Source organism: Drosophila busckii, chromosome 3R (genome assembly GCF_011750605.1).
Source record: "Drosophila busckii strain San Diego stock center, stock number 13000-0081.31 chromosome 3R, ASM1175060v1, whole genome shotgun sequence".
NCBI lineage: Eukaryota > Metazoa > Arthropoda > Insecta > Diptera > Drosophilidae > Drosophila > Drosophila busckii.
In genome coordinates, this window is record NC_046607.1 from 19,936,851 (window position 1) to 19,950,550 (window position 13,700).

Consider the following 13,700-nt stretch of genomic DNA (forward strand, 5'->3'; position numbering starts at 1 on the left):
GTAAAATTTAAAGTTGATGGTTAGCAATGAGAGACAAACACACACACACAGACAGATAGATATAGCTTATGATTGATATATAGCTATGAATAATATAAAACTCACTGTACCAATGTAAGGCGGACAACAACTGAATGTTAGTTATACATATTTAAATTATAAGAACTTATGACTTACCTTGGACTTTTCTTTGGATTTGGGTGAGATGCGGAAGCGACTGAAGACGCCGCCGCCGCCGCCAGCGCTGCTGCTGGTATCGCTTATGGTGGGCGTGCCGCTGCTGCTTGTGCCGGGACGCTCTGCCTGCTCAGCAGAGTGGCTGCCAGCAGCAGTGGCTACAAGCTGCTCCTTGGGATTACTGTTGCCTGTGTTGGCGCCCGTTTTGTGAAAGAAACTTGACAATGATTGTATAAGACTCTTGCGACGTTCCGGATCCTTTTGTCTGCGACTGGACTTGGACTTGAGCTGCACATCCTGCTGCTCCAGCTGCGTATCAGAGGTAAAGTCTGGCTTGACACGGCTGACGCTCTCCAGCTGCAGCTGTGCGGTCATGTAGGCCAGATCATTGACACTCTTGGAGGCGCTCATCTTGCGTGCACGCGCAGCCAAATCTGTGGCCAGTGGTTGCTCCAGCGGCTTGACTTTGTGCTGCTCATAGTGACGCTTGCGCAGCAGCTGCATTTTCTCCTCCGGACTCAGGCCCAGCTCCGAGTTGGACTTGAGACGCGCACGTGCGCGCGCTTCGCTGCGCAGATTCTCTGTGGAGGCGGAAATGCTGGCCTCGGGTGTTTCATTGGCTCGTTGACTGCGCTGCGGACGCACTGGCGCCAAGGGCGCACTAAACTCTGGCTGCTTGGCATAGCATAAACTATTGTCCAGCGCTTTGAGTTTCTCGCCATCCAGCAGCTCGCTGAACGGACGCGACTTGTAGAGATCAGTGCTGCGTGCTACGGCGGGCTGTGCAGCGCGATAGGGCGACACATAGCTGGAGGTGGCGGATTTTTGCAGCACATGCGTGACAGGCACAGACTCAGCTGGCGCTGGCTTAGCTGGCGGCGTTACTGGCGCCGCTGTGGACACATGATAGTGCGCATGATTGCTGCAGCTGTCGGCGCTGCTGCTGGCGGCGGCTAACTTGGGCGTGGGACTTAAGCTGGCGCCACTGGCATAGCCGCTGGTAAGCAAACTGCGCTGTCGACTGCGATGCAAACGCTTCTCGGCATTCAGCTGCTTCTTGGACTGCAGTTTGTCCATAACCAGATCGTGTATAAGATCCTTTTGCTTGGTGCGTTCCTTGCTTATTTCCTCCAGCTTGCTATTGAGCGTGGGAATTTCAGGTACTTTAGTGGCGCTGCTGCTGCTGCGTGGACGCATTGAGCCAGCTGAGGCAGCTTGTTCTAGATCTAAAGGCGCCTCACCTTTGCTGCTCTTGCGCCGCTGCGTGCTAATGTCCGAGATGCGCTGCTGCAGCGCACGCACATACTCCATTTGTATGTCCTCTGCTTCTTTGGCAGCTGCTGCCTGCGTGGAGCTGCTGCCACTTACAGTGCTAACATTCGATTGTGTTGTCTGCGGCTGTTGATCGGAGCTGCTGGGCGTCGAGGGCTCTGTGGGCTTGTTGGCTGCCAGCAGCGAGGCAAACTGATCCAGCACAGCAGGCGATGAAGTGTCCAAGGGACTTGTAACCACAGTCAGCGGTTCGCTTTCTTCTGTTGTTGTATTCAGCGCTGCTGCCTGCGCTAGGCTATCCTCATCCAGTTCCTGCAGCGTGCTTGAATCTGTTAGCGACTGTTGCATTATGGAGCGTGGCGGCGCCTCATTCACCGGCGTTTTGGCATCATCATGCATTATATAAGCGCCTTGCTCTATATAATCCACACCCAGCTTTTCATCGCGTTTGGTTAGCAGTGGTGGCAACGACGACGGCGCAACAGCGCTGCTTGCAGATTTAGCCGCTGTGGCCTGAGGCGCTGCTGTTTCTATATATTCCATATAGCCACGATTATGCAGCAGCGCTGTATTCGTAGCCGAGTAAGCTTCAGCGCAGGAGCCTTCCGAGCCTGTGTCCATAAACTCTATGTCATCTATGTCTATAGCTTGCAGTATGCCCTCCATTTTGGCCACTGGCGCCTGCTGCGCCAGCTGCTGCAGCACTTCACTGCTGCTGGGCAACTTTACAGTCGCCGCTGACTGACTGCGTCGCTCTTTGCGCTGCTTGCGTCGCTTCATTGTGCCCTTGTTGGAGTTTAGCACAAACTCCATGTCTACAAAGTTCTCGGATATGCAATCATCTGCAGTCCAATCAGACAGCTCTGTTTCGGTCAACACCTGACCCGTGCCTGTGTGCTCCGTTTCCGAATCCGAGCAGCGTGACTGCAGCTCCGCTGTGGGCGTCTTATCGCTATCATGCTGCGTGGGCGTTGTAGGCGTGTCTGGCGTCTTGGCAGCGCTTTTGCTTAGATTCAATGTTACTGGTTTAACTGCTGGCGATTGGGACACACTGCGCTCCACTATCAGCGGCAAATGCTTTAAGCTTTCAATTTTGTTTTCATTTTTGCTATCAAACTTCAGCTTGGGTGGTCCACGCTCTGGCTGTGGCTGCGGCGTTTCGATTACAGTGCAATCGGCGGGCTCTGGCGTCGCTGTGACTGGCTCCACATCAGCTTCTGGCTCAGTGTCATCCTCCAGCTCGCTGGTCTTTAGCGCTGGCACTATCACACCCGCTGGCATATCCAAATACTTAACATCCTCAGGATCACCTATATATTTGCCATTCACAATCATCAGACTGTCTACTTGCATCAAAGCGCCGCTGCTGTCATGCACCTCCAGGCGCGGCACATTGTGTGTCGTTTGCGTATCCGGACTGGTGGTGGACTCCAGTATATAGTGCTGTATATCCTCAATGCTGGAGCTTTCGCTGCTGCTGCAGCTGTTGGCGCTGCTGGCAGTCGTCGATATTAGCTCCGACTTGGGCTTGCTCCACGGTATGTTGGGCACTTGTATTTGCAGCGTTTCAGTTTCCTGCTCCGCCTCCGCATCCACACACTTTTCTGGCTCATCGCGCTTCTCCTCATCGCCGCCCAGCAGCGCTTGCTGCTCCTCTGCGCTGCCTGGCTGCGCTTTGCCCGCCTTAATGTCACCCAGTATGTCTGGTATGCATTGCTTTACATCCTTGGACACATCTGGCTTGCCCACTTTGGCCTCCAGCAGCTTGTTGCTGTCCGATGTGGTGCTGTCCTCGGTTAGCTTCTTGGGCGTCTCCACCACTGTCAAATCTATATAGGCCACTGGCTTTTCAGGTGTTATCAGATCTATAACATCTACTATCACTGTATTATTATTGTTTGTCGGCGTTGTGGGTGAACTCTTCTTGCTGTTCAGCTGCTCCAGCAGCGTTGCATTCACTGCATCCGTGTACTCCATGCCCTTGTTCAACTCGTTCTTGCTGTTGACAAACACATTCTCCTTCTCATTGTCCGTCGAGTTGCTGGAGTTTGTCTTTTGTATTTTGAGCTCCACACGCAAATCGTTGATCACATTGCTGGTGGCTGAGCGCATCAGCTCATTGTTCTGTCCCGCATCGCTGAGCTTGGTGCGATCCAGAAAGCTGCGCATGCTGGCGCTTATATCGCTGCTGGGATTCAGCAGCTTCTGGCATTCCGAGATGTTTGACTGAAAGCTGCGTATTTTGGAGTCCAGCACCGAGGTGGAGCCGCTCTTTTGTATCTTATTGCCATTGGCTGTTTCGCCCAGCAGATAACGCTTCTTCAGCTCCAAGCTCTTCTTGGAGGCAATGCCCTCAGTGCTTGCGGTTTTGTTAAGCAAATAGTCACCAGGTCGTGGATTTTGCAAAGGCGCCCGTTGACTGCTTATCAACAGCGTGGGATCGACTTGCACCAGTGGCTTGAATTGCGGCAACGCCGGCTGCGGTTGATACTTTTGCAAATAGCTGCCACCCTTCTCACGCTTCGCCAATAGTTTTTGATGCAGGCCAGCGGCACTGGGCGGTATGATGCTGGACTTGATCTGCAAAAAGAAATACAAAACAATTAATTAAGTGCTACTATAAAACAGTTAATTAAATTTTATGTGCACATGTTGTTATTTATAAATTAAATGCTCAATTAAATTAAAATGTCTTTCATTAACACGCAACACATAAAAAAAAATAATTCTTCTGATACCAGCTGACATCTTCACTGCCTGACCTCCTAGCAAGAACTGATGTGGCACCTGCTAAACTGTCTCAGTCTTTAAATAAAAGCAGTTGCTCACCACAGTGGTGAGAGCTTGGCTTGAATGTGTGCAATGTGTGCCAAAGAGCAAAGCAGTGTTCAGCGCTCACGCATACAGTCGCTCCCACGAAGCAAGCGATGCTCCCCACAGTGGTGAGAGCCTTGTTTGAATGTGCGTGTTGAGTTTAAAGTGCTGCCCGCTAAGCAATGCAGCGACAGAGCGAGAGAGCAGTCACCGCTCACGCGTATGCGTGTATAGACGCTCCCACGATCCAAGCAATGCACATCACAGTGGGGAGAGTATTTTTTGAATACGCGTGTTGAGTTTAAAGTGCTGCTAACTAATCAATGCAGCGATAGAGCTAGATAGCAAGGGAGCGCTCAGCGCTCACGCATACAGACGCTCCCACGATCCAATCGATGCTCACCACAGTGCGGAGAGCCTTTCTGAAATGTGTGTGTGTGCTGAGTGCTGTCCACTAGCAAAGCAACAAAGTATCGAGAGAACAAATGAGCACACCAATCACTGAACAATAAGCGATTGAGCGACCAAGAGAGTCAACATGACTGCAGAGCTTAGGAGCTTACGAAATTTAGTAAGTTTGACAATTATAATTTTTGAACAATTATAATTTGCAAGCATAAACTGCATACATTTTTAATCATTAAATTATAACTGAACTATATTCTTATATTTAATTGAATGTATTAGAGCTTACCTGCACTTTAGTGGGTTTTCTTAGATGCGTGTCGTCGACAAAGATTTTCGGCGCTTGCCGTATAATCTCGTCATTATCGAATTCTGAGTCTGTGGATATTTCTGTGGCAGAGTTAAGCTCAACTTCGTCGGGTGATGTGCTTTCGGATTCGGTTTGTACCTAAAAAGCAATAAGTAATAATTAATATTGTGGTAGATTACAATTTTAAATATAAAACAAAGCAAGTTGCTGTAGTAAACGCTGCCAGAAAAAGAAAACATAATTTTTTTATATATAGAAAACAGTTAGCATGCTTATTAGTCAGCGCTTAAGCTTTGGATTAAAACGCGTTTAATGTTAATGCCTTTTAGGTACGATCCAGCAAGGTATGTAACGTAGACAAAACAATAACGTAACGTAACGTAACGTAGTGATAGTAGAACGTAGTTTGGAATTATGGTTAATTGTTTTGTGTTTAGGTTAGAATTTGAGAACATATTTTTATAGGCGATATATATACATATTTATAGATGTACAATTGAACAACAGTTTTGACTATAACTTTTAGCACTACAAACGTTTCTTTTTTTTGTTTTTAAGCGGGCTCTGCTTGGCTTTTGGGGTTAGCGCAACAATTCGTAGACAAATTTTTTGGTTTTTTGGCAAGTATATTGTTTACCTTTATAGATCGTACCCAGAGTTGCATTTACTAAGTTTTTATTATAGCTAACAAGTTGTCACTCTCTCTCTCTCTCTCACTCTCAACATAACCAAAACAGCTAGATAAAGGTTAAGCTCGTTGAGCGCAGCAGGCAGAGGCGGGCGGACAGGCGTTTTGGTGAGGATTGGAGTTTTGTTGCTTTGAGCCCACATTTAAGCCTAGTTTGTAGTGTGGGTTTTGGGTTTGGTTGGGCTTAGTCAATGGTGTGGTTGTGCTTATGTTTCGAGTTGTTTATCATCAGTAGAGATAATAGTTGAGTTGTCTGCTGGGCGTTGTTAAAAGTTTAAATGTAAGAAAATAAAAAACAATTTTAAACGTTTTAAGAGATAACGCACGACTCTTTGCTGGCAGGACGTAGATAATCGCTGCTGCGTCCATAAGAAGATAAGTTAGAGCTGGCGGCGGGACTACGACGTCTAAATAAATCGCTGAGATGTGTGCTGCTGCTGCTGCTTGGAGTAGTGAGACTGCTATAATAACTAGACGAGGCGGCGGCGGGTCTGCGATAGTCGCTGCTGCTGAGGTAATCATAGTTGCGTCTGCCGTAGCTGGCGGCGCTGGGAAAGCGACTGGTGGCGGGTGTAGCGCTGCCTGAGCTGCTGGCATAGTGACGTGGTCTATAGCTGCTGAGCTCCTCCTCAGTGGCATAATCATTATACGCATTGCTTCGAAGCACTTCACGCATGTAAGGATTACGCTCGACGACGCGCTCGTTAACAAAGTCGCGCTTGCGATTATGCAAGCGTTTGCTGCGCTCAAGCAGCGCCTGCGTGCTGGCATCCATGGGATCAGCATAGCTGCTGCTGCTGGCATAGCTCAGCGGACGCGCTGTAGCCACCGTTGTGTTGGTCGTTGTAGTGGAACGCGTATCTGTATCCTGACTTGAAAGCGATAGCACTGAAGCGCCCTTTTTGAGATCGCTTACGCTCTTGCTGCTTTGACGCGAGCTAACGCTCAATGGCTTGAACGGCTGTGGTGACTGCGAACGCGGCTTGTTGGGCAAACGCGCACGCTGACGACGCGGCACATCCAGCAAGCTTAGCATATCATCTGTCTCCAAAGCTGCTTGTGCTGGCTGCTCAAACTTGGTTCTGCCATCGGGCCATTGGCGATTCTTAAAGGCTGGCCCAGGCGGCGAGTCAGAGCGCGCATATTCCGGCAGCTCTGGCGGCTGTGGCTCCTGCTCCTCATCGTCGCCATTAGCTAGCGTCAGCTCATGCGGCTTGGGCCAAGCGCGATCTTTAAACACTTCAGGCACCGGCTCATCGGCTGGCAACACTTCAGGCTTAAATTTGGGCGGCTCCAGCTTGGGCAGCTGCAGCTTGCGCGGCATGGGCACAATCACCAGCTTGTTATCCTGTAATTCTATAAATGCAAACGAGCTGCGCCGCGTCGAGGCAGCCGTAGAGTCTAGATTGGTGGCGCTGCTGCTGTCATCGCCCAAATCTAATTTCTTAAACATGGGCGGCGTGCCCTCATGTTGCTGCTGCTTGCGACTGCTGCTGCCGCCGCTGCTGCTATCCAGCGTAGCGCCACGTCTAGCCACAGGCGTTACAGTTGCTGCAGGCGCTGTGGGTGGCAAGCTGCTCTTGCCGCTGGAGCTGTTGCTATTGCTGTTGCTTTGCAGCGAGTCGCGGCGTCGCTGCTCAGCGGCAACAGCTTCAAAGCTTTCATCGCGTTTGATTAACGCTTGACGTCGCTCACGCTCAAATTCTTGTATAAGACGCTCTGGCTTGGGCTGCTCAATGGGTAAATTGTTAAGCAGCTCGATTTGATTCTTGGCTTGACGACGCGGCAGCATTGGACTGTTGGGCAGCTTTTCCATATCCCATTCCAGCGAAGACTCCTTGCTGGCCAGCTTGGCGCCTGGTAACTGCTTGCGTCGCGGCATAGGCGACGCAGGCAAGTTTTCCATATTCCAGTCAAGTGAATTTTCCTTGCTGCGCGTTTTGGGCGGCAGCTTGAGTGAGTCGCTTAGACTTTGACTAGAGCTGCTTTGACTTTGCGTAACTAGCAGCTCTGGCTTGCTTGGAGCTGCTGCTGGCGGCGCATCCACTTCAGTCAACAACTTGGGAAACTTTAGCTCTGCTGGCGCTGACACCACTGGCTCTTGTTTAACCACCAAATGTTGCAGCAAATCCTGCACAGAGGGCGCCATATCGTCTGGCTGCAGCTTTACCAGTTTCTTCTTTAAGCGCTGCGGCGCTACAGGCAGCGTAGGCTCACTTGAGCTAGAGCTGCTCTTTTGTCTACGCTGTGGTCTAGCGGGAAAGTGTGTGCCATCCAGCTCATCAATTTCAGCTGCTGCTGGCGTAGCTGGCATCATCAATCTCAACTCTGGTGTTACTACATCGCGTTCTAGAGATTCCAGCTTGTCTACAAAATCACGCTCCGCTGAGCTATTTGCTTTTGAGCTCAAACTGCCAGCCATGGCTACCAAATCATCATTTGCATTGAATTCCACATTGGCCAGCAGCTCATCGCTTACATCATCGAACAGCTTTTCAATGCTTTGCTCCTCGGAACTGCCGCGCTTCACTACAGTTATGGGTTGCACGCTAGGACTTTTGCTTATGGTAGTGCAAAGCGAGTCTATGTCATCCTCTTGGTACAGCACAGTTGCTTGTGTTTGCTCCATGTCCTGCACCATGCTATCAAATAGCTCATCCACTTTAGACTCTTCTACATTTTGTTGCATTTCCAAGCTGCTCAATGCTGCCAGCGCTTCCTGATTAAGTTTGTCAGTCAATGAAATATCCGATTGTCTACGCGATAAATTCAAACTGTTTTGGGAACCACGACGCGAGCTGTTTAGCGATTTATCGCAGCCAGTCTTGGGTAGATTCTTTATATCTTCAGTACGCATCGGTTCTGGCTCAGGCTCGGGCTCAATAGTTGTTGCCACCTCAGCCACTAATGGACTTTTGGTCTTTGAGCGTTCCAATTCTTTGGCTGCTGTTGCTTTTTCCAACAAATCTAGCACCTCAAAATCATCGGGCACTGGTGTTGCTGGCTTTGCTGGCACTACGACCTTGGGTTTCTCCAACTTTTTGGTTACCTTCTTAGGCAGTTTTGCTTTAGCCTGCTTATCGCTGCTTATTTTGGCCAATTCCTCCAGCGAATTATGCGTTTTGCTAGCTTTCAAGCTCTTAGCAGGTGATTTCTTTTTTTTAAGTGGTGATTTGCGTTTCTCTGGTGATTTGCGCTTTTCGGGTGATTTGCGTGTAGGCAAACCAAAGAATTTAGCTATTTTGGAGTCACGATATTGCACTGGCAGCTCAAGTATGCGTTGTGTTGCTGCCTGCTCCTGCGCTAGCTGCTTTTGTTCCTCATCCTTTTGCGCATAGAACTTATCACGCTTGCGTTGCAAAAAGTTGGTTGCCTCATTGCGCCACTCATTGCGTAAATAGTCCATGGTCTTTTCCAAATCACTCATCGAATCGCATGCACTCACTATAGACTCACGTGAGCGATTTAGTGAGCTCATATTGCTGGTGCTCGACTCCATGCGTCGCAGCTTGAAGGCAGCGGACTGCTCATCGCTTTGCTGCGAGTGCACCGAGCTCATGGACTCGAAGCGCTTTAGAATATTCTGCACGCCAGTGAGACGCTGCTTGGGTTGCAAGTCGAAATCACCTTCACCCAGCGATTTAGTTTTTTGCAATTTCTTGCTGTTGCTGCGACGTGGCAAGCCCAGCTCTATATCCAAGCCAGACTCTTCCAGTATGCGCTCGATTTTATCCGACAAATCACTGGGCGATTTTTCTTCATTGAAAAGCTGCTGATATTCAGAGCTGGGCGAACGTGTTGCACCATCTGCTAAAATTTCATCGAGTATGCGCTCAGCTTCATCGCGTGGCGGCTTTGGCTCCTCCAACTGCAGCTCGGCTTCAGGTTGCTTAGCTGCTGCAGCAGCAGCTGCTGCCTTTTTGGCTTTAGTGCCCTTAGGCACAATTTTCTTTATAATTTTTACTTTGGGTTTGCCAGCAGCCTTGGCTACGCTTGTACCACTTGCTGACTTGCTAACTGTTTTTGGCGTAGCTGCAGCTAGCTTAACAGGCATTTTCTTTTTGCTCAAGTCCAAAGCGCCATCCAGCTGATGCTCACGCAAACTAAAAGTATCCAAAGAAGCTTGACGCTTGGTGGGCGCAGGCTTGGATTGCGGCTCTGCTGGAGTAGCAGCTACAGCTATAGCTGCTTCCGTTTGAGATTTCTTTAGACGCTCAGCTACAGTTTCGACTGCACGTCGCTGCGGCGCTGGACTGCTGGGAAAATATTTAGCTAAATCCACATCCTTAAGCGTCTTTTGTGTTTTATTTATGTTGCCTGCTTGGCTTTTCTCCTGCTTTTGATTAGGAAAATATTTGGTTAGATCCACGCTAGCTGTATGCACAGTGGGCGTAACCATTTGCGCCTTTATGTGATCCATAGTGCCTGCAAAACTGTTGGCTTCAATTGCCTTTAGCTTGCTGCTCAGCTGTTTATTTGTTGTTGTGGCAATGTCATCATCATCATCTATGTCCATAGCTTCCTCGGAGTCTTGACTATATTGTTGTGTAAGCTTTTTAACAGTGCTTAGAATATTTTGTACAGTATTTTCATTGGCGCGCTTGGCTCTAGGACTAGCGTTGTTACTTTTGAGACTATTGGAGCGACTTACATTACGCTCAGGCTTGGGACTTAGTGGCGTTTGGCTTAGGCTTTCAGGCCGCTTAAGCAGCAGCGGCGTACGCTCTTCAAAGTTGGGCTTGCGTGGCTTTAGCTCATCCAAATTAAAGTCTATAACAGGCTTGGGTTTGACTTCAACTGCAGCTACAACTGGCGCAAGCTTTTCAAACTTTTCATCAAACTTCGATTTGGGTGCAGCAACTGCTGCTGTTGGCTTTGCCTGTGCGGCTGCAATGGCTGCATTCTCTGCAAGCCATTTCTCCTTAAGCGTTAACTTGCGTAAAATATCGCTCTTAACCAAATTCTCCTTGGCTAGCGTTTCCAAATCTTTGTTCATTTTAACCATATTGTTTAGATGATATAACTTTTCGCTTATGGCTTCAATTTCGCTGCTAAACTTACGCGGCGCATTGCGCTCCAGCTGCTCCAGCTGTGCACGCGTGGGCGTGGCTAGCGGCGTTGCAGGCTGACTCTGCGCTGATTCAAAGGAGTTAGCCGACTTGAGCGAGCCACGCTCTACATTTTCTTTATTTTCAGTTTGCAACTTAAGCTGCAAAATTTTAAAAGCAACCAACACCATGACCAAAGCACAATAATAAAAAGTGTATTTGTTGTTTGCGCAACAAAATTAAAATAAAAATCATATACATATAAATTAATAAGTGCCCAACACCGTCTAAAGCGCAACAAACTTACCTCAGTTTCTGTATCTGTAGGCAAACTTGTTGGCAGCGGCTGCAGTCGCACTTCCTCACGTCGCAGCTCACGCGCTTTCTTAAACTCCTCGCCCTCGGTGTCGTCCTTGCCATCATCTTTAATATAAAATAAAATTAAGCTGCAGCTCTATATGCAATTAAAGCTTTAACGCACCTGCTATGCCCTCGCTGGAATCATAAAAATCATCAGAATCATCGCTATGCTCGCAGTACTGTTTGCCAATCCAATCCGAAGCCAATTGCAGCGTTTGCGCACCAAATGGTGAATCATCTGCTTCCTCAAACATTTCTGTATCCGATTCTGTATCGGACTCATCAGAGCTGGACAGCTCCGACTGCGAATCGTTATTGGATTCAGGCAAAAAGTTGCGTCCAGACCACTCCAGCTCATCAATAACATTAGCTTCATCATCTGACATGGCATCAGCAGATGCAGCAGCAGCAGCTCTAGATGTATCCAACAAGTCCACTGTATCTCTGTGTGGCGCTGTTTGTGCTGCGCTTGTGGCAGCTGCTGCAGCAGCAGCATTTTGTGCTGCAGCTTGCGTTGAGCCGGAACGCTGCAAATAGTTTAATTAATTTATATGATTTAATTGCTGTATTGATAAACTTACTCTAGCCTTGTTGACACGCTGTGGCAGCGGCTTGGCCGGCAGCCTAAAGTGTTGCGTGCAATAGAAGCGACCCTGTGGATCATCGCGATCGAAGGCGTAGCCACCAAGCCGCAAACTTGTATGACAATGATGACACTTGAGGCAATTGCGATGCAGCACCAAACCCTCCACTGTGGTCTTCTCCATCAAATAAACAGTTTGTTTGCAGAAACTGCATTTCTCATGTGCTGCTTGCTTTTTGAAAGCCAAAGCAACCTTTGAGCTCTGTGAAAACAAAAGTTAACATTAGTACTAGATCCAATTTATTTAGAGCTAAGCGTATGAACAACATTAAAAGTTTTTGCATGAGTGCAGTTATGTAGATGAGTGTATGTGTGTGTGTGTGCCTAAGCCTAAAAGCACGCTAACAACAACAACAATAGGAATACCCCTTGACGCCATTAAATAATTTAAAGGGTTTACTACATAATAAAAACATAAAAAGCAAAAACGCAACGCAAAACTACTCACAGATTTTGGTATAACAGTGTTGTTGGTGTTGGTATTGCTCGTCGCATTGCTGCTGGCGTTCTTCTCATCGGAGCCGCCATCGTCCTTTTTAACAAATTGTCCTGCTATGGAAGCCACTTTATTGCGTCCACGCTCGCCCACGTCAAGATTATGTCCCTCCTTTAGCTGCTTGTCCAAATTTTTGATTGTCTGATCGATTTCTTTGAATTTTTCCGCTTCACGCGAGTCCTGACGCTGTGGCTTGGACATTTTATGCTGTCGCGCTTGAAACTGCTCCTTGCTCCACTTGGGCACCTTCTCACGCCCCTTGGGTCCGTGTATTTCCGTTTTCTTGGACAGCTCTATTTTCTTTTCAATCTCGCGCACATTCCAATCATTGGAATCAATTTTGCCTATAGCACGCATCAAATCTTTGGGTTTCTTATCACTGCCATAGCCAGCGCGTCCTTGCATGCGCTGCTCCATGTTCTTAATGCGATCACTAAACTGCTCATCAGCTGCACGCGGCCCAGCCGAGGGAATATCACCACGCTCGCGATCCTAAGTTGGGGTTGGTTTTGTTTCAGTGTAAGTGGGTGTCAGTTGTGGGTTTGGGAGTTTGTTGAAGAGAATTCAAATCATAAACATATATTTAATATATAATAAATACGCTAAGTAGGCATTAACATAAACAATAGAAAAACATATAAAACCAGCAAACAATAAACTATAATTAAAGCACAGTTTGGAGTTAGTTGAGCGCACTGCAATACAATTCAGAGTTAAGAGTTAAGAACAGGGAGCGTTGCCTGATTAGAGCCACAAAAACAAACGCACAATTTGTTTAGAACTAGAACAGCAAATTTTATAAGTAGTTGAGCCACAGTTTTGTATCATTTCATGCTAAGCATTAGCCGAACTTGGGTTTAGTTGAGCAGCGTAAGCTGCAAGGGAACACAGAACGTGCAACGTGTGGCAGAACAGGCAATGTGGACATTGCTTACGGGAAAGAGCAGCTTGCGCTCGAGCTCCTTGACACGATCATTGAATATGGGCGCCTGTTGCCTATACAGAAATATGGAGTAGTCCTCAAAGGGTGTGCCATCCTCGGCGACGCCCTCGCTGACACCATCGCCGCTTTCTCTCAGCAATTTGCCCGCCTGCAGCAGCTGCAAACTTTTGTAAAAGTTTTGCGTCTGATGGAAACGCTGCTGACGGCGCCGACTCATGCGCTCTTGACGATTATCCTCGATCTCTTGCAAACGCTGCTGGCGCTCCTCCTGCGCAGCAAGCAATCAATATCAAAACAATCAACAAGTGCTTGTATGTAATGTAAAGTATGTGTGATGTGTGTTTTGGAACTTAGACTAGAGTTAGTTTTGATAGAAATGAGCGACAAATACAATTGGAAGACACACGCAGTTGACTGAAACTGACCTCGTTGATGGATTCATATGCGCTTATGACGTTACCAATTTCATGAAATAGAGCGGTTTTCAGTATGAGCTTAACCTTTGCAGGTACAGTACGATTTTTATGATAATTCAATGTAACAA

The 13,700-nt window shown here is 48.0% G+C and overlaps 1 protein-coding gene across 1 annotated transcript in view; it reads right to left on the reverse strand.

Annotated features, from left to right (window-relative positions):
- Positions 1–13,700, reverse strand: part of LOC108603012 (F-actin-monooxygenase Mical) — a 35,762-nt gene that overhangs the window by 2,562 nt on the left and 19,500 nt on the right. The window contains 7 exon segments of the mRNA XM_017991408.2: positions 178–4,029; positions 4,958–5,116; positions 5,989–10,875; positions 11,022–11,137; positions 11,196–11,919; positions 12,166–12,705; positions 13,149–13,424. Of these exon segments, the coding sequence (XP_017846897.1) occupies positions 178–4,029; positions 4,958–5,116; positions 5,989–10,875; positions 11,022–11,137; positions 11,196–11,919; positions 12,166–12,705; positions 13,149–13,424 (10,554 nt within the window).